Source organism: Tympanuchus pallidicinctus, unplaced genomic scaffold (assembly GCF_026119805.1).
Source record: "Tympanuchus pallidicinctus isolate F22 unplaced genomic scaffold, pur_lepc_1.0 scaffold1, whole genome shotgun sequence".
Classification (NCBI taxonomy): domain Eukaryota; kingdom Metazoa; phylum Chordata; class Aves; order Galliformes; family Phasianidae; genus Tympanuchus; species Tympanuchus pallidicinctus.
In genome coordinates this window covers 88780861-88802233 of record NW_026294618.1, presented here as the reverse complement: position 1 = coordinate 88802233, position 21373 = coordinate 88780861, and the positions used below count along the sequence as shown (strand labels likewise).

The 21373-nt window shown below is 36.7% G+C and overlaps 1 protein-coding gene across 1 annotated transcript in view; it reads right to left on the bottom strand.

Annotated features, from left to right (window-relative positions):
- The window catches only part of KCNK2 (potassium two pore domain channel subfamily K member 2), a 118415-nt gene that overhangs the window by 83008 nt on the left and 14034 nt on the right, over positions 1-21373 (bottom strand). The window contains exons 2-3 of the mRNA XM_052681148.1: positions 13817-13903; positions 12555-12746 (exon numbers count right to left, since the gene is read on the bottom strand). Coding sequence (XP_052537108.1) covers positions 12555-12588 — 34 coding nt within the window. The 5' untranslated portion in view covers positions 12589-12746; positions 13817-13903. The remainder of the gene's footprint in view (positions 1-12554; positions 12747-13816; positions 13904-21373) is intronic.

The window sequence follows — 21373 nt, the reverse complement described above, 5'->3', positions numbered from 1 at the left end:
AATCTGGGCTTTTTGGTTTGTATTCAAATCGACTTAAGATTTTATATTGACCCATGTATCAATATCTAATTTCTAAGGAACAATTCCACTCATCTTCCAGGTGTTATTCCACTCATCTGAGAGAGCTCTATCTGAGCAATTTCCACAGTACAATCTTCTACACTGCAAAATACCTACATTTAATTCCCTTTTAGGTATGACTTTCCACAGATAGCTTTCTTTCTCTACAAAATAGTGGCTCCGTGAAAGCCCAGAAATTGTTTCATTCCCCTCCTTTCTTTTTTTTTTTTCTTTTTTTTTTTTTTCTTCAGCTGTAAACTTTCAAATTTCTTACTGCAAATACGCTCCATGTGACAACTGAACTGTTGAAATTTTTCACTTTGTCACTCCATCTAGTTTGTCAGCCCAATCAACCATGCCATCATCTCTTTTCTTTCTAAAGCTTGTGCTCTCAATCCAAGCATGCTCTACAGCCTAGCCAAGCAACACTGCTTCGTCTAAACTTAAGCCAGCCTCCTACTTGATGTTTCTCTCTCAGTCCTGCTCTCCAAATGCCACTGCAATCTGATTGCAAAATAGGGACCCAATAAACCCTGAAAAAAGCAAAAGTTGTTAAAAATATTATATAACTTCTCTTTTACATATTTCACATACAAGGAATATGTGTCTCAATTTTGCTCCTTTTCAAAGTTTTTCTCTTACGTTTGGTATTTAGGATTTTTTGTTTTTTGTTTTAAGCAAAAACTAGTAATTAGATTGCTCTCTTTTAATTGTGGGCTATTAAACAGCATCCACTGACTCTGGTCCAAGATTATTGGGGAAAAGGGTAGCTCGTTTTGCCAATCTTTCTTTTAAGAAACTTTTCCTTTTTGAAGTGACAAAGTCCTCCTTTAAGTTCCAATTATCCTTAACTTGTTTGCCTTCAGTTCAGAGCACCAGGTCTCTTAAAGTAAAAGGAGAGAGTTACCCCTTTCTGCAAGGAATCCAAAACTCTTAGCCCCCAAGCAGAAAGCTACCAAAGCTCATATATCTGCGGTATTGGTTCTTTCAGACCTACCTTCAAACAGCACTATTCACATTGGCCAGTGTGTTCTGAATACAAGGTGCCACATAATGAGGTAGCCTGTTCTAACCTATTCAAAGCAATTTATTAGAAGTCCTTTTAAATCTATCATCTCCTTGATTTATTTTTTCTGGTATCACAAATACATATGAGGCAGAGTTCTGCCAGCAAGTGCTATCAGAGCATTACATGCCAATCCATGGGTCCTGGTGAAACATCCTGGTGGGAAAAATGCACTTAGTTCTAGCTATGGGTACTCCATAAAAATTGAGCTAAAGCTGAGCAGAAAAGACTGGATTGATCATGTCTGAGGAAACAAGCTCAGCTCACTCATTCTTGCAAAATGGAAACTGAGAAAAGATCGTATTACTTTGTGAAGACACATCAAAAAGGCCTTTTGAGCTAATGGATCATGCTGGCATAAAAACAAAATCATTCTGTGAATAAATTTAGGCTGGAAATCACAAAAAGCATGCAAAGCACCAGCTTCTGGAACAATCTCTCAGTGAAGAGGCTGAGAAAAAAAACCTAACATTATAAAACACTCTGGTCAGATTATGAAAAACGCTTATCTAACACACTGCCTGCAAAAACAGGAGATTGGTCTCAGAATGTCAGGAGATACAGTCAACCCCATAAGCCACATTCTCCAGTTCTCACAGAGCCATAATAGACCAGACATCTCCCAGAACATTTACTGATCCCTTGTGGATTTGGGCTGAATGGCCTCTGCATCCCAGCAGAAGTTGCACCCATTGGCTCATGCCGCAAACCAACACATCCCACTGTCAAAATGAGTGTTGTAACCCTAGAATTTGGGTTAATTTGGTGTACAGACCAAAAACCCCAAGGCCTTAATCCCAAATCCTCCCTGTCATACGAACTGAGATGTAATGTTCTTGCAATCCACAGTTCTCAGGGATCGGGATATCCCGTCTCCAACCTAAAGAGAAGAAACATTTTCTGGAATAAGAATGTGTCCTAGAGTAAGATTTTAAGATTTTTTTCTCTGATTTTCTGTATTTTTAGCAACAGTAATACTAACAACCACAGTGAAAAGTGAACGTCTTTATGCCAACTTCTCATCTGGGTGAAACATTGCACTGATAACTTGAGAAGATGAGATTTAAGAGGCAATAGCAGCATCCAGGGCTGTGTGTGCCACCAAAGTCAAAACACTTACAGCAAGTAAGTGTCAAAACCAAGGATGTGTGCCATTGATTAATAGAAGATGAAGTTATTGCTGAGTTAAGAAGTAGCCTCAAGTTACCAGTATAATTAAAAACTGTGATTAAATATTAAGATGACTGAAAAAAAATTAAATTGTGAGCTGTCAAAGCTCAAAGTAAAAAAATCTGAAGACAAATTTCAGAAGAAGCAGGAACATCCTTTTCCTTCCTTTGCCATTTCTTCATGTTACTAATCCTTTTTTTGCCCTTTCTAACATAATCTCAAAACTTTTTTCTCTGATTTTTGAATAGGTTATCAAGGTTATTTTCCCATACAATATATGTCTGTTTATAATATGCTATAATATGTGTTTGGAAATTGCTGAAGAAGCCTTTTCTATGTAAAAAAGAAAAAATGTGATAGTGAAAAGGACAACCACTTCTGGGACAGAACTGCAATCAGCAGGAACAAAATAAGTGTTTGTGGATAGGGTTAGGAAAGAAGAGAAGGGAAAGAAGAGTGGCATGGTTTGATTGTGGGTTATTTGGTTATCTAAATGTCGGGGTTTATTTCAAGATTTTTCCATATTCGTTTTCTTTGCTGTTCAGAACTACTCTTAATTTGGGTAAACAAAAACCTTCTCTTTTGTGTCATCTAATGGATGACAGAGACTACTGTGACTTCTTTGGTGCTGAGGATGACCTAAGGAGACAGGTAAACTGCTGAAGCTAAATCAAGAAAGCAGCTTGTGCACTGACAACACAGATAGCCAGAAGCCAGATCATTCCAACCATAAAAATGTCCTCTTTTATGTAGTTTTATGTTTTTTTTTGTTTGGTTGGTTGGGTTTTTGGAGTGGGAACATGGGAGACTCAAGAACCATTATTAATCAGCCTGATCGAGTGCTTTGGCTAGCCTAGTGTTAGCAAGTAGTAGCCTACTTGCACCGCCGAGGCCATAGTGGAGAAGAAATACAGATTCCCATGAGAAATATCAATTAGATCAATGCTTTCCTGTGAGCAAAGAGCCTTATTTTTCCCTGAAAAACTCGCTTCTGGCATGGAAAACACCATATTACACCTCAAAATACACACATATATATATTCTCAAATTTATGCCAACAAATAATAGTAATGCAGCCTTGTCCAGACTATTCCAGGTGTGCATTCCTCTTGCCTAGTTCTATCCATCATAACCTGGATGAAGATATTCATCTTCCATATGTGTCCTGTGTCCCTATTACTGGATGCTAACTCTGTAGCAATGCAAATGAGACAGAATACAGAGTATAACTACATCTACATACACAAGCCATGGCTGGCTAAGGCAAAATGCAGTGCTGAATAAACTGCAGTGTATGTAAACTACATTGCCTCTAGAGTATTGGTACATTTTTGTTTCCTGCCATATCTCTGTTGAGTGACATTTCATACTTTTTCTCCACAAATTCTTGATTTGACCATTTATACCAACTTTTTCCACTTGTGTTAAGCATATTTTTGCTGTGAAGATCATGTTCATGTAAGTGCTCAGACCGCTACAGAAGTAGTAGCATCCATAACTCATCTTACAGAAAAATTTTATACTGAATTTCATTCCTGATCTGCATGCCTTCATCTTACCATACAATAACAGCCCAGGTGCAAAACACATATGCAAACCTAGATTCTTGATTATAAACATCCAAGACTCCTTGCATACAGGATTAGCAGAATGAGTGTTTGTTTTGCGAGATCAGTAGTATACAGCTTTTCCTTTCTGACAATTTTATTTGATGCTAAAATAGTATTTTTCTCCATGTATTATTAAAGGACAGATTTTCCCAATGCAATATTAGAATATATTCTTTTAGAGAAAAAGACGAGTATATAACTTGTAACTATTCCTTGTTCTGAAGTTTTCATCAAATTAATCTTTTCCTACTACTGGTAAAAAGGCATAGGTTATATATCAGCTTATTTGAATTCTTTAACATTAGCTTACATTTATGCCGAGTGAAGCAAGACTCACAGCAACCCTAGGCAGCTAATGAAAAGACTACCCAAACATCATTATTCAGTCCATGTGCAGTACCCAGGCAATGATGGAGAAAAACTACCTAGTGAAGCATCTGGAGCAAAACATTGGTTTCAGCGAATTTAACTATTGCTTTCAATGGTGTTTGACTATTTTTCTTCTTTTAATATACATTTTAGCGAAGGCAAAAACTACGTTCCAGATTAAAGAAAAAAATACTGTTAATTTCTACTTTGTTCAATGCTCTTTGTTGGAGCTGAGATCTGACCATTTCTCAGGAAGTCGTAAGAACATGGCATAGTGCCTTTGGGATCACATTAAGGAGTAATTGCCACTCCCAGAAAGGGCTCAAATCCAAGTGGCAAATTCAGGGAACAAGAGAAGCTATGGAGTATCACTATCTCTCATGTCCTTCCTCTTGTGTTTGCTGACAGTATGAAGAGAGATGACTACGACTCAGGAGATAGATGGCAAAACATAGTTCATATTCCAAAATACCAACTACAATAGGACTGAGTATGTCAGTAGAGCCTGCTGATCTGCTTCCTTTTCTGCAGGAGGACTGGAGAAAAGCAGCTCAAACATGACTGGTAATAGTTAAGTCCCACCATCTTGAGCTATGGAGGCTGCACAACCTCAGGCTGTGTGCTCCTAGGCAGAGATATGATCTGAGCTCAGGCCTTCCATGTGACAAAAGTCAATTTCTCGATCTCAGGCACAGTCTCTGCAACTCTCTCACGTCTAGTGCTGTGAGGTAACATCTCAGAAGCTATCCTCATAAACCAGGAAACAGGAGCACAGTGAGGTTTTGAAAGGATCCTGCAGCAGCCTCATAAGAGTACTTTGGAGATAAAGTTACAATTCTGAGAAAACAGAGTATGGTGTCAGCATTTTCATAAGACTGGTGGTGTACACAGTACACCAAATTGTTTTGTAAACAAATATAAAGCAAATAGTAGGCAGAAAAATAGGAAGTTTGAGGGAATAACAGCAGTATTAGTGAGATAAAATCATTACATAGGCATGTCTCCCACTGAGGAGTTTTTATTTCCATGTTTTTGTGAACAGCGGTGGAAAAAAAAAAAAAAAAAAAAAAGATTATTAGATGCAACAGAGAAAATTCAAATAGAGCCCTTACCTTGCCAAATAAGAATCCAGTGCACATCTAAAGACAAATCAATGGGCATTTTCCCTTATCTAGCACTATTCCCTAAATAATCTACACATAAAACTTTTAGTATGAACATAGAATCACAACCATAGAATGCCTTGGATTGGAAGGAACCATCTAGTTCCAACCACTTTGCCATAGCCATGTTCACTTCCCTCTAGACCAGGCTGCCCCAATTCCCCTCCAGTATGAAACATTTCTAGGGATGGGACATCTTCTCTGGGCAGTCTGTTTTAGTGCTTCACTTCCTTCATAGTGAAGAATTTCTACTGAATATCAAAATTTACCCTGTTTGAGTTTAAGCCATTACCCCTGTCCAATCACTACACTCTTAGATAAGGAGTCTTTTCATATCTTTTATTTAGCCCTCCTTTAAGTACCAGAAGGAACATATGGAATGAAAATATTGTTTCCACCTTTTATGTGAGGCTTTGTCCAAGTAAAATACTAAGTAAGAAATAAGCAACATATTTTGGCTTAGAACATGGGGTTGACAGGGCTTCTTCTATTTGTCAATCAGTAGACATATATGTAGAATCCTATTGATTTTGTGTATGGAGACCAGTATACTCATAATCTCAGTTTTTCCTGATAGTTGATAAGTTTTTAAAGTTGCTTTCCAGCTGGCCTATCTATGTCCACTGTGTTGTTGTACTGGAACAACTTCTCAAACTACTAATCAGTTTTGTGGAAAAAATGTTATCCTTCTCTGGGTTTCTCTTACCACTCCAAATCATTGGTAAAAAGCATTTATATTGTAATTTTAATCCCAATCTTAAAGTAAACAAAATAGTTTCCTAATTATATATTTTGAATCACTTGATTTCACAACAAAGCTTTTAAATAACTATCCTAACTTGCCAAGAGTCCTAGAGACTCCAAAAAAAAAACCCAAAAAACAAATTTAGATCTATATTAGAGTTATTAGAATCAGAATCAAAGTTGGAAAAGACCACTAAGGTAATCACGTCCAACCATCAACCCATTAATACCATGCCCACTAACCATGTCCCTCAGTGCCACATCTACCCATTTCTTGAACAGCTCCAGGGACAGTGACTCCACCATCTCCTGGCTCCAATGCCTTACCACTCTGAGATAAAATATATCTAACATCCAACCTGAGATATTAGGGTACATTTTGGACTTTCAAATCTAGGAGTAACTACCTGCAGACTCAAAATTAAGATGAAGCAACAGCTTTGCTTTAATATGTAACCAGGACCAGGTGTTTTCCATCTAACATAGTTAATACTTAATATGGGATATCATTGGTTTCCCTCAAGATTCTCCAGATGATGTTAGTAGCCTTTAATTTGGCCCCAAATTCAAAGTTGGAGCTGTTGAAGACTAGAACTTTACTACCATACATTTAATTTTTAAGAATCACAATTCTTTTGGATATTAGTTTCAAGAAGAAATATCCTGAAGTAATGAAATCTACCTACCAATCTTCATGATGGTTAATTTTTAAACACATAGAGGCAAGTGTGTGGTGGGTTTTTTTTTGTTATTGTTGTTCACAGAAAGTGTCATCATAGATCTACAAATGTATCAAGTAAATTGTTTAAAATCAACTTATTTTCTTTGAAATATACCCATTTTTCCAAGAAGGGGCAGAGCACAAGCAACTTATAAAACTGATGCTTCAGACTCATAAGCTGGCATTTTACTGTTTCATGTTGCCTCGTGTGAGTTCATGCATCCTGAGCTTTGTTTTTAAATTTCATGTTTTTCTGAAACAAACATAGTAGTTAAAGATTTCTCCTTTAAATATTATGGACCATCAAAGAAATTTCATTTTTTACAGCTAAGAACAGCATGTCTATTATAGATCAATGTAGACTTGCAGAATGTGAAAGACATTTCAAATAGCAATTTTTAAAATCCTTCTCACTGTTTCATAACATAGAACACGAACTTCTTAAAATTAAAATTAAATATTGATTACTTAGTCAATTAAATATCCTTACAGTGCAGTGGGTTTATTTCAAGAATCAAAGACAACTGTCCTTTCTGTGGGCTGATATTACTAAAGTTTCAGAGAGGAGTAATAACATAAATAAAAAGATTTGGCTCTATGAATTATCTGCACTTCAGCAGAAGGATTAAAATACTAATCTAGAACTCTGTCACAATTGTCATTTATTTTTACTGAAGTGGACGCAGTTTCTTTTGTCAAAGCACAGAAAGGACTTTAAGTCTTTGAAGAACAGGGGAATGGAAAACTGCAGAGATGTGCTGAAGTCAGCTTGACCTAGTTTGATAGTGGCAAGATAAAAAGTTTACTGCAGAAAGCTCTAACCATCCTCTGTCTTACAAGGAGGTCTGGGAGTGGAAAGCCCCTGCAGTCCAGTGTCAAGAAAACTGAACTCAAAACCTTGGCCTCTTAAAATATTACTTCTGTGTTGTTTCCCCTACCACCATGACAAAGGTCTTGGTCAGCTAAACCTCCTGACCCTACAAGCTGTCAACCAAACTTTTCATATAGCTGAGAAGGCACTGATCACATCTGAGACTGAATAAGGGAACATGGTTGGAAAAAGGTAGTACCTTCTCAGAGCCTCTCCTCATCCTTTTGTTTTATTTTTGTTTGTTTGTTTTGTACTGAAGTACAAATCAAGAAACAGTTCCTAGAGCAGGAACTGTTCAGTCCAGGTAAAGGAGGTCAAAAGCAAGGGGATGTTGTCTTTGCGACCCTATTTCACACACAGAGCATGCAGCAAGAGAAATTAAGTGCCCTGCACAGATGGAGAGCAGCTCTCTCTGGCAAAGATGTATTTTGAGTTACTCTACCCATCGCTACAGCATAACAAATTTCTTTTACTTAAAAGGGCAAAACTGTGAATTGTTATAAAGAAACTTCTGGATCCTGACTTAAACTTCTGTGAACAGGAAAGAAGAGGCAGGGGAAAAAAAAAAAAAAAAAGAAAAAAATAGAAATCAAACTTGCAGTAGACTACTGTGTAATCCTTGATTACAGAATATTACATCTTGTTGTTAACCTGCTTTTTATCTTTACTGGCAAACACAGAAGTAAGAACATCTCTCTCCCAGACTTCTCTGACCTCCATTAAGAAAGGTGTGCTCACTTTGAGTAAGTAAAAAATGATGCATGCACAATTCTATGTATTCGCTCTAATGTTCCATGTAGTAAGTATTGTGTCAAAAGATGAAATTGCTAAAAAGAGGACTTGACTACTTTAAATCACATATTTGTTTCTCCCCACAATTGAACAACACACATAAAATAAATAAAACGGTGGAAGGATGCCAAAAAGGTATTTGTCTTCATGTTGTATTGTGTCTCACTGCATTATACTGAAGATCTCTGTATTATAGCATGCTGAATGCTGAAAGAATTGGCCTGCCAGCATTGAGCAATATCCTTCTCTTACAGAAGTGGATGGAGGAAGTAAATCCTCTCTTTGATTGCATATTAATAAAGATGGGAAGGGGTTATTCATATGAGGAAATTAAACTATTATGTATTTTATCTGTGATAATCAATCATACTAAAATAAAAGGAGAACATTAATAAACTATTTAATCTCAAAGTGATGCCTCTACTTCTCAAACATGCTTTGTCAGTACTGCTTAGAAGCTTTTTAGACTTCATATCTTACAGTTATTAGGAAACAAAATCCATCTATTTTTCCACTCAAATACCTTCAAATCCCATTTCATTATTTTGCCCGAACAGTTTTCAGCATGTGGTCTGCACATGGTATATCTCCAAATTTAAAACACTGATTATGGTAGAATTCTGACCAATAGCCATGAGAAACACAAAGCGTATACCCTAAACCAAAATACATTTAAGTAGTTCTACAAACTAAGTCCTTACATCTGTAGTAGGCTGAAAAATGCCTCCATATATTTATTAGTGTGACTCCTTAGCTAATCTAGAAAATTATAAAGTTTGAAGATCAATGGAACAATGGAATGAAGATCACAGGAATACACCATCAATCTGGCAGTTGCATGATACAGGCAGTGCAAAAATACTAGCAAAGTAAACAGTTGGTCAAACAATAGCTGCCAATTCTACCTTGTACTTCTTTTCCTTACTTTTCAAACACGACAATTAATACAAATACCAGAAATATTTCCTTTTTTCTACTCTCTACCAGACTTTCATCTCAGTTTCTCCAGTACTGTCAGAAAAAGAAGTTGAGGTTTTGTGGAATTAGGCTGTTTATGATTTTTCTTTATTTCTGCTCATACCCTCACCTTCCTCATTTTTTGCAACTCCTGTCCTGAAAATACTGTAACAGCATCAATAACACTAAAGGGTTATGGAATAAATCTCTGTTAGACAATGTTGAAATCATGTCTGATATTGGCTAATAAGCATTATGTTATTTTCCACAGGAAAGGGTTTTTATGCTACAGTTCATGGTTAATATTTACCTACACCTTCTTTTTATGTGGTGCACCAACTCTCCTCAGAGATGTACTCTGATGTATCCTTCAGATTTAATGCCAACCATACAGGAGAGGACTGTGTCCTACCAATCCAATTCCATGTGTGAAACTCCTATTTCAGAGCGCAGGGAAGAGCCACTACCTTCATTTTATTTTGAAAAGTACCTTTTGTTTTTAAATATAAATTTGGTTCAATTTCACTCAATAGATATCACATATCTGCTCTGAAGTTATTTTCACCCATTAAATAAAATGCAGACCGCAGTACCACGGCGTTGCTTCATTATGCTCCTTTACTAGCATGAAAATTATTGACACCGAACATTTTTCTCTTCAGTGTTCTGGCATTTAAAATCATGACTGCACTGTAAGTTATTCAGTATAGTAAATCTAAGAATGTTTTCCATTCAGCACAACACTAACAGGAAGCAACACCTCATTTCCCAGGTGATCCTGCAGTCTTTCTCAAATTCTAGCTAGGTAATTACATTCTGCCTGTTTGAGGTCTCCTCCTGACTCTGCAAAAGTATTTTTCATTTGTCATGAACAGTCTGTAGCAGTGCTGCAGGCTATGAAACATCTGCACTTGGGTGCTATGGCTGCCTTGGTACTTCAGTATAAATTACCCAAGTTGTCTTCTATCCCCAAGTTCTTTCTGTTCCATTTAAGATCATGGGGTAAAACTTGACAGAAAATTATTTGGAGAGTGGAAGCTGTTTTTGGTATTCAGAATTCAATACTTGAGTTCATTAGCTTCCTAAAAATTCAAAACTACTCATTCTTCAGATGTAAAGATAATGATTAACTGGTTATCTAAAGCCTCTAACATTGGTCAGAAAGCAAAGTCAAAATAATTTTGGAGAAAAACACATTGTCACTGATACTAGGAGAGAGCAGACAATGAAGGAGCATCTAACAAAGAGAAATCACCATAGGTCAAGCTTTTTAACAGTAATTCTAACCTCAGCACTTACATGCACAGTGCACACCTTAAAGCAGTGAAAGGAATATACAATAAAGGACTTAATTCAAGGAAAAGTAGTCCTTCAAAAAAAAAAAAAAAAAGCACCATACTTAAGTAATTTGAAAGACAATTTCAGAACAATTAAGCATTTCAATAAATGCACATCTTATTCACTTTCAGAACACAGAACCATATATAGTGATCCAAAGGAAACACTTATTGTGTAAATAACTGAACTGCTTTAAATAATCATTTTCCATTAGATGGTATTGAAGGTTCAATTATGAAGATAAGTAATGTGTCCCTAATCGAAAAATATTGAGATCATGTTTACTCTTATATTCGGTAAAGATTTCAGATAGACAGGTAGAACGTTCCTTACTCACAAATGAAACACTCGTACATCACATTCCATTACTTATCTCTAATTCAGAAACCTGTGGTGCAATATTGTTGTCTGAATCAAGCAGAATAGAAATCACAGAATCACACAATTGCGGGGTTTGGAAGGGACCTCAAGCAATCATAAGTCCAACCTCCCTGCTAAAGCTGGCACCCTACAATAGGTTGCACAGGTAGGCAAGTCTTGAATATCTTCATGGAAGGAGACACCACAACCTCTCTGGGCAACCTGTCACAGTGCTCTGTCACCTTTACCATAAACAAGTTCTTCTGCATGTTTGTATGGAACTTCCTATGTTCAAGTTTTAGGCCATTACTCCTTGTCCTATTGTTACACACCATCAAGAAGAGCCTGGCCTCATCCATTTGCCTCCTACATGCCTTTAGATATTTATCAATCAGATCCTCCGTCCACCTTCTTTTCCCCAGGCTGAACAGACTCAGATTACTCAGCCTTTCCTCATATGGGAGATGCTCCTGGCCCTTAATCATCTTTGCGGCCCACCACTGGACTACTTCTAGGAGACTCATTTTTTTATTGTTATTATTATTTGGGGAGCCTAGAACTGGACATAGCATCCCAAATGTGGCCTTACCAGGGAAGAGTAGACAGGGAGGATCGCCTCCCCTGATCTGCTGGCCACACTTTTTGATACACCCCAATCTGCAAAAGATTTTTCTATTTTATGCAGTAGAGCATAATTTTTTTTTCTTGTCTTCCTTTTGGGATAGGTTTTCCTTCAGGTCTTAAGAAAACTTCCCAAAGTTTATATACCTGCTGATAATTCCCCAGGAAAAACAGGAGGACCTCCAATATTATCTCAGCAGGACATTAATGCAGTAATGTGAAAGTAAGATTTGATTATCTGGGTAAATACCCATTACTCAACATTTTCCTACTTTCCATGCTCCAACTTAACCATTACATTGCTATATGGAAATAAATATGCACATTATTATGGGCAGATTTGTCTTTATATCAAAGGAGATGTCCAACTTCCCAAAGAAGCATTCTCAGTAATAGTCCACAGGATAACTGGTGCAATTTTCCTAAATAATACCATTCAGATGTAGCAAATCTTCAACTTATACACAACTTTATATCTAATCAGACTTTAATACAAAAAAAAAAAAAAAAAAAAAAAAAAAAAAAATTATCAATATGTCAAAAGAACTAAAATAAGATGCCATTATTTATAACTGATACATATGCCATTGAGGCATTTAATCAGTTAATTTAATTATTCCTTCTAATCCATCATCACCTCAAGCCATGGAAACTGATTGCAAATAGCAAAGTTCAACTAAATTAAATACTAGTTTATGGTATCAGTACTTACGGTAGAAATTATGTCTTGCTTGTGGGTTCCTCATTTGGTGATGTAATATTCAGAAGTCACCATGCTTTCATTCGTAGATAAGGCATTCCCTTCATGGCTCTCTTTAAGTAATCTTCTGAACAAGTCATCACATCATAGCATGCCTTATTCTGATTCATGTGCGTGCTCTTTCTTTATTTCCTGCCCAAAATACTCAATGCACACATAAAAGAAAATCAGTTAGTTAGTAATTCTGATACATGGCATTTATGGCATGTTTCATATCTTCAAAGTACTTTACAAATGACAGCTGATTGAAGAAGTTAAGAAACACTTAGAAATGTGAACCAAAACTACCCAGAGTCTCCTAAAAGACTGAATAACTCCATCTCAAATGTGCCAGAGGGCTTATAAAGATCACAGCTTCTTTACTATAAGTGAATAGATCAAAATGTGCAATTCTTCAAAGAAGGAGGAGTTACATTGCTACAAGTTCTGGTAGCAGACTCTCAAGCATCTTCTCTCAACTGTATCAATAGTTATTGAACAGGACAAAGAAGGAAATAACAGTCTACAGCAGGGTTGATTTTATTTCCTGTATTTTTTAATTTTTTTTTTTTTTAATTTTGTATCTCCTCTACCTATACTTCCTTTCCATGTCATGCAAGTCTCAATTTTAGATCAGAAAAGACAACCCTGAGATAGTTAGGTCCCTAGTTCAGTTTCATGTGGATTTTCCAAAGCAAATCAGAAGGCAATAGTTTAGGGCACACTGTTTACACCTTCTGTAAATCCTTCCAAGAATGTAAATAGCACAGATATTTATACTCTAGAAATCAGAAATTTTATACTCGCACAGAAAAGCAGGTCTATTGGTTACAATACTTGTGAAAACGTAAGTGTCGTAATGGTCACCTAACACAATAGGCAAGCAATACTATTTTAAGTAATGTGATGATATGTCAGTAATAACCTTCTTGTGGAATTTCTGATATATCATCTAAAATATCTGAATATATGGAGAAGTGTTAAAGAGAATGAATATGGCTCCACTTGTAAATATAGATACCTAGTCACAAACAAAGGAGTATTATGCTCAGTAAAATAAAATCTGGCCAGACTCTTTGGATGTAATTTGTAGACAAACATTTGCTTATGCTTGATTTCTGAGCCACTACTTATAATTCCAATTCTTTTACAGCAAACAGATGAACTCTCTCAGATGAAAACTGTTTGATATACATATATGTAGTATATATATATAATTTCTGAAGAGTACTTACAGGGGACTCAGTCTCCTTCACATTCAGTTAAACAGGAATATTCTTCATGAATTTCGCAGGTTGGTGATCTTGCCCAGACTCTGAAAACTGACCCATATATGATAGCATTAAAACAACTACAGCCCTCATGGTCAGTCATGTGATGTCATCTCTTAAGATTCTTATAGAAATTCTTAATATGAATATGCCATACCTAAGTCCTGGCAAGAGATACCTCAATAGTTTGACATATCCAGCTCTCACAATTTTCTACCAGGAACTATAAAATATTAAATATTTTGCTTAAAACCTTGCTGTTTAAAGTCAGGCAAACATTTTAAGAACACCTTTTTTTTTTTTTCTTTGATTCCTTGATCTTTTGTTTGTTTGCAATGAAGAGCCCGAAACGTGAATTACAGTTGACAGAGACCAAACAAAGATTATTATAATCTTTTTCATTAACTTTAAAACTGAATACTTACCAGGAGCCTGAAAGCTAAGCTATCTGCTAACTGTGGTGAACATGTAGGAAAACCTGCCTTGCTGCAAGACTTAGCTATACCTCACTTGCTGATAAGTCACTAGTGCAAGCAGCTCTTCAGAAAATGCTTTCTACATTGTGCATTTTCAATACAAGATCCCAGTTTCTCTGTATGTAATACCTTACAGTAACTATTCAAATAAACAGTGCTCCTCTGCTGCTGTTTAATCTGAAGCAATACAGATCTTTTAATACAGCTTCCTGTTACTCTGAGAAAACATTCAAATCTTACCACCTATGAACCAACAAACCTATCTCACAGAAAACCAAGTCTCAGGAATTTTGGGTCAAAAAAATAAGTTCCTGGAATTATAAGTAGCAACAAAGATGGTCAAAGCAAGCCCAACACTGTGATCTAAAAGCATAAATTATCAAGAGAGATATTCCCCACAGTGTGCATTTCTGCTCTAATTCTGTTTCGATTGCTTGGCTCTAATCTTTTTTATTTTTTGCACAGGCAAAAGCATTTTCCTGGTGTTCACATCTACAAAAACACTTTCAGATGATCAATTCCCTCTATTTAGGCCATTTTTGATAATTTGATTGTTACACAAGCAAACAATATGCCTATTCTCCTTTCTGTAAGTTGTGTAACTTGTTTCTGTGAGCAATTGCCACAGCTCTATATAAATCTAGCGTGCCTGCACTTGGCGCTGATGATAATTAGGAATGTATGAAACAAATTCCCTCAAACTGAATCTGTTGTGGGTAATGAAGATTTTATAGTGCAAATCCATGATGGGAGAGATCCAGGCTCTATACATCAGACACAAACTAACATGTTTTCTTGAAACTCTTAGAGGAATGGGAATTCTGCTGGGTTATCTTTTGAGAATTAGGGCAGATGAAATTCTCTTTACTTTCATAAAATAGTCCAATTCTCACTAGTGATCCAAGACTATACAGCCATAACTCTGCTGTCTCTTCATCTGCAACCTGCAGTCACTTGAATTTCCTAGAAATTGAATAAGTATTATGGCTAGTAGGTTTTACATCAATTTCCATTCTGTCCTCATTGTTTATTTCTTTCTCCTTCCTACCCTCTTTTCTCCTGTTCCAAAAGTGTTTTTCAAGGTTTCTTCAGCCTCCACCATCAAAAAACAATGTCAGAGAGGACAACTTTACATTGTGGAAGAAAAAAAAAAAAGCTGTAGTTAGTTCTGTAAGTTTTTCTGTTTTATGAAGCGTTGGGGGGCTCCTAACCCTAACAACCCCCCCCCCCCCCCGATATTTTTACCATTTATATGGCTTTATTTTCCCATGTTGATTGGGGTTTGCAGTTGTAAATGCATTTACTTCAATACGTTCAAAAATACTTTGAGACCTTCAGATTAGGTTTACCTTCTACCTCTTTTCAGTCAAAACAGTTAATTCCAAGTTTATCTTTTTGATTGAATGATAGAACAAAAATTACTGCTAATTAGCATTGTTTACCACAAGCAGAACATCCCTCTTTCACATACTGTGCATGTGCATAGCAATCTATGCATTTGACCACAGTGGAAATACATGTATGCCTAGTCTGTGCAGATTCAGAAGTATTTTCCCTAATGTATCAGAGAATGTTGTTGCTGTGCTACTTGAATTGAAAGAAAAGAAAACATCTAAGGTTTCAAGTGCCTTTTGGTCTTGCACCATCAGATATAAACTTGTTGATGCTTTGTAACAAATAAAACAAATTACTCAGATTGCCTTCTCAGAAGGCAATAAAAGCCTTTCCTGTTTACAGAGTTCAACAAAGTTCAGGTGCTTGTCTCACACCTAAGGCATTGAAAGCTGCTGAAAAAGGAGAGCAGGAAACACTTGTTTGTCCCTCCACATATCACAGAACATTCAGCACTGGATCAGTTACTATAAATGCTGAGGTAAAGACATACTCTTACTTCCTCAGCTGGAGTAGCTGGCCTCAGTTTCTAGTGAGAAAATGGGCATAGCAAAGCTGCTCACTCCATGCTTATTTTGCATCCTCTGAGCACTCTAATCTGTGTGAGATGAAGTAAAACAATAATCAGTTCTCAGCAGCTTCACCACAAACTCAAACAGACTTTGCTGCAGTAGACTTCAGCTACGCTCTTTGACGTCATCCCGAGACAGTGTAGAGTGCTCACACATCAGTTCCCACTGAACCAGCACTCAGTAGAACATTGTTTGCTACCTCTTAGCTCCCAGTTCTCAGGTCTCTCATCCTACACGTAAACTGCAAACATGCTAATACAGGAATTGCAGAGGCAAGCTATTCAGCACCTCAGCAAGCAAGTCTTAAATGACTTCATGTAAATAAGCCAGAAATATATATATATATATTTTAAAACTAAATCTGAGGATATCTTTATTTTAACACTCAGTGCTCTCCTTATTTAGCTAAAGACAGCAACTCCTCTTCCTTGTGAAGACACAATTTTCTAAAAATGTCATGTTCCATATATATCCATACCAGCTGTAGCATTTATAAGGTTAATGAAAAAGTACACAGGTTAAAGAGTGACATAATTATATCAGCAGCAAAATACTCAAAGTTTTTTTTTTAAAGAACAACCTTATCAGACTGATTCTGTTCCTAATGAAGCCCATAGCTAAACAGCACTTTGAAAAACTCCCCCATACTCAAGAGACAGAAATATAAACTACTTTTGTAAATAAACATGCTTCCTTGCAAAAACACAGGAATTCTACCTTACCAATAGTCTCCAATCTTTACCACTTCCATAAGGCCTCGCTGTTCAATCTCACATAATTTTACTGAGGTGAGACTAAAGTGAGGCTGATTACCTACAGATTCAAATAAGGTACCTTAAAACTAGGAAATAGGAGTCAAACTTGTCTGAACTTCTGTCCTTGGATCACACATCTATTACAGAAACGTCATACAATGACTTAGGAAAGGCTTACCTACTGATACTGTTGGAAGGCAAAAATATGTATGTACCTTATATTCAACAAAATCACAGGCATAATAATAACAGCAGCAGCACCACTGACACCAGGTACAATGAAACTAATCAAGCTGATGAGTTTGCTTCCATCTAAGACATGGGGAAAAACAACCACAGGAATTGAATTGTGAATATTAGATGCAAAGCTGTTTGTAGAGGCATAGATGTTCATGTACCTGTGTTGGCACAGGCGGTATTGCTGCACAGTAGGAACATCATTCTACACTGGCACACAACCACAGCTGCAGTGAAAGTAAACGGTGACAAACTCAAAATGAAAGAGAAAATCCTTTACACTGTGACAAGAATTTACAAGATACAAAGTTAATTTGGGCATTGCATGACTATTTTAATAGTCTAAGAATATCAAGAATTATGTAGTTGCTACAAAAGTTACAAAAGAAATCAAATAATTTGTATCTATTCTTAAGTAAGTTTTTCTTCGTTAAGATAAGGAATCATATAAAGAAATGGCATGGGAATGCAATAACAGAGTCAGAGAGACTAAGAAGTAAAATGAGTTCGAGTAGCAACAATTAAAAAAAAGCAAGAAAAAGCTCTATTAATACTTGAGAAATAAGTGAAAAACAAAAGGAAGCACAGATCATTACTTCACAAGAGAAGGAGAAAACAACAGATGACTCAGAGCAGGCTGAAGCATAAGGTAATAAGGTAGACTATGCAATTAACATAGCTTCAGTTTTACCTCACTGAGTTGGAGTTCCCCCCAAGGGCAAGACACCCCATGTCACCATGGAAAATCTACATAGCTGTGAGGTAGCAAGACTGGCAGTCACAAAGTTGATGTTAAAATGGAATATATGTTGTGGCCATAAAAGATCTAGGAAGGAAAAAAAAAAAGAACTGTTTCAGCCATTTTACAGGAACAGCATGGCATAAAGATGTACTAGGTTTTAGGGAAAAGGATGGGAGTATGACAGCAACTCGTGTTTCTGTGAAATGCATTCCCATTTTGAATGCTATCCTATTGATCTCAGAAATAACCTCTTAGATAAGAGAAGGAACAAGTGCTCATGAAAACAGCTGCTAATTTGGATAAAAGGGAGAAATAAAAAGGAGAAATTTGAGACACTATTCAATTCCAACCTGATTTAGTCAGGCTTTCAGCTACTGACTGCATATATATATATATATATATATTTTTTTTTTTTAATTATAAGATCATTCTACTCCAAAGAGCACTGAAACAGTCCTTTCTGAAGTTGCTAATTTACTCACATGATTGCAAGCTGCCAAATTCAGCCTAGCCAAGGAAGGATTTTAAGAGTTGGATTCTTTTCCTCATGGATCACTGGGAATGGGATGGACACTGCCTGCAGCTAGGTCAGCAGCAACTCACTGTGCTCAACAGATCTGTAGAGACAGGATCAATTTGGAGACTGCAAGACTGCATCACTCAAAAGAGACAGCCTAATTCAATATCCCTAGCATGAAAATGGAATTATTTACTGTCACTTTTCAGAAAGCAACTAGAACATTTTTTTCCCCATTACATGAGAGCACACTTGAGTTATAGAAAACATGGGTGCTTTTGTATACTTGAGGCAGATGGCTAGCTGCTGCATCTTAGAAAAACACAGAGCTGCATGTTAGAAAAACAATATTCCATAAGTTAGTATTTAAATATTTATATACCAAATAGGTGAAACCAGACAGTCAAATATCTTGCATGTGTTGTTTGCATTAGATTAAGCTGTTTTGCTTGATGATGGGAACATGACATTAGGGAATGATAATGAGCCCTTCTGGGGAGTCTGACTGCCAACCAGGTAGCATTTCTGAGCAAGGCTAGCTTCCTAAATTGCTCACAATCCCAGCACTCACTCAGTATTTCTGCCAGAAGGCTCAAAGTCTGCACTGGGATTAAAGAGGAGAGAGAAATCTTGCAAGTGAAATATCAATATGTGAATGGGCTGAAGCAAATGTTCATTTACCAGCTACTTTTCACTCCCAGTGCTGCTAAGCAGAGTATTGCAGAGGGAGTGAATGGCCTGGACATCTCTGGCCGTTTACATCTGAAAGGAGTTAAAAGCTCTTGTCCTTTTGGAAGGACTGGAATTAGTAGTTCTTTCATTGACAGCATCAAGAAAATCCAAACCTGCAAGCTGCCTATTATTGAATATAATAATTACGTTAATAGATGGCTATTACAGATGTACCTCAGCCTTTCTAATGACTTCATAAGCACGTGGAACAAAATGGTTTCTATTTCCCACAGAGTCGAATGCGATTTAATGGTCTGTAAGATATATAAGAACTGAGCAGCACAATCCATGCTAGCATTCAGTATCCATGAAAAACAAATGTTCTCCATTGCAGTTAAACAGCAGGCATTGTATAGTTTCATATCATAATCCAAAACTTATTATAATCTTTGCCCTGAAGACAGAAGGACTAAACTGAAGTAATTCCAGTCATTTCCACGCAAAGAAGAGAATCATTGCTCAAATGTGAATCTGAATAATTCTGTACCCAAATTACTCAAAAGGACAAGGTGGTTCAAAGTTGTTGTGAAATGTATAATTCTTCCACTGACTTACAAGCAACTGGATCTTAATGCAGTTTGCTTTCAGTAAACAGATTGTTCAAAGCATGAATTTCTTTCTACGAGACAAGGAGATGTTGCAGACTGGTATGGCTGGAGGAGAAAGAGAGACTTGATTCTTCTCCAATTCACCAAGTGACAGAAGAGTCAGATGAAAAATAGATCCTGTACACACATCCTCATCTAACACAGTAGCTCCATAGTCCAGAAAAGGTTTTATACAGATACAGGGATGTTCTCTTACTCCTGTGCCACATAAGCATGTATTTCAAGGTTAGCAACAGTCCCGTTGAGTGGGAAGGAAGAAACAGAAGTAAGGATGAATACAAGAGATGACTCCATCTCTACTGTGCGACTTGGAGCAGCAACTTGGAGAAACAAGCTAAATGCAAGGCAACAAAACAAGAGAAGCTTTCCTGCCTGTTTTCTATGACAAACCTCTTGTAAACTACAGTTGCTGCACCTTCTACTGGTGTGCAAATTACATCCCTCTGACCCTCCTGCTCACTGCACTTTACAGACTGTTCCTGCATTTCATCCAAACGTTGCCAGATTACCAAAACAAACAGCCAAATTATCACACATATTCCAAAATCCACTTCAAAGAGCTAAATGTAACAACGCAATAAAATGGTACCTATTACATTACATTCAAAATCCAAGCACCTAAAAGCATGAAAATGAATAATTAAGAACATCAGCCTTCTGCTGCCCGCAATATGGCCACTTTATGCCTGTTTCATCACAACGCCATTAACTGTCACAGTTTGATTGTTTTTAAAATGCATAATTTTGTTTTCTTGATGTCAGTAGCTAAATGTGTTCACTGAGAAGAGTGGGATCTGGACGGAAGGTACCTAGAAACAGCTTCATTAAAGTTATTAAGGAAACATTAAGGAAACAAAAAAAGGAAGTATTGTTCAGCTTTCAAAAATAGATTATACTGAATATTGCCCTTTGGCTTTTACTGACATCTAATAGGGAATGAAAGGCATAAAGCACATTAATCCATAAAGTAATTGAGTCTGACAGAACCTGAAAGCAGAAGTTGAAAATACAAAGAGCATCAAATGTAGGATAGTCCTATAGCCAGGAGACAGGACTGTGATAGAACAGCCAAAGACTTTGTAAACTTCTAAACAAATGGCTCTCCCCACCACAAAATCACAGCATTTCTCAGCAAGTTTCTCCTGCGTCAAAGTAGTCATGACATGTTTTCACGAGGAAGACGTGAATTAAATGGAAAGTCTAAACTGATTTCTTATGCTAAAGTTACATTTCAACCACACCAACCTCAAGTTTTAGGATAAAGTTGATATTGAAAGGTTTGAATCAACGTTCGTACAAATGATTATAATGTAACATTAGTCAGCTTTGAATTCTGTGTCATTTGACTGGCAAGAGACATGAGATAGAGACAGGCATAGAAAACATTTCAGAACTTCATGAACAAGTCCAAATTTTACATTCTCAAATGCAAGAACTGGAACCAGAAATCATGTTCTTTTCAAAGTCCATGGGAACTATGCAATTCACAT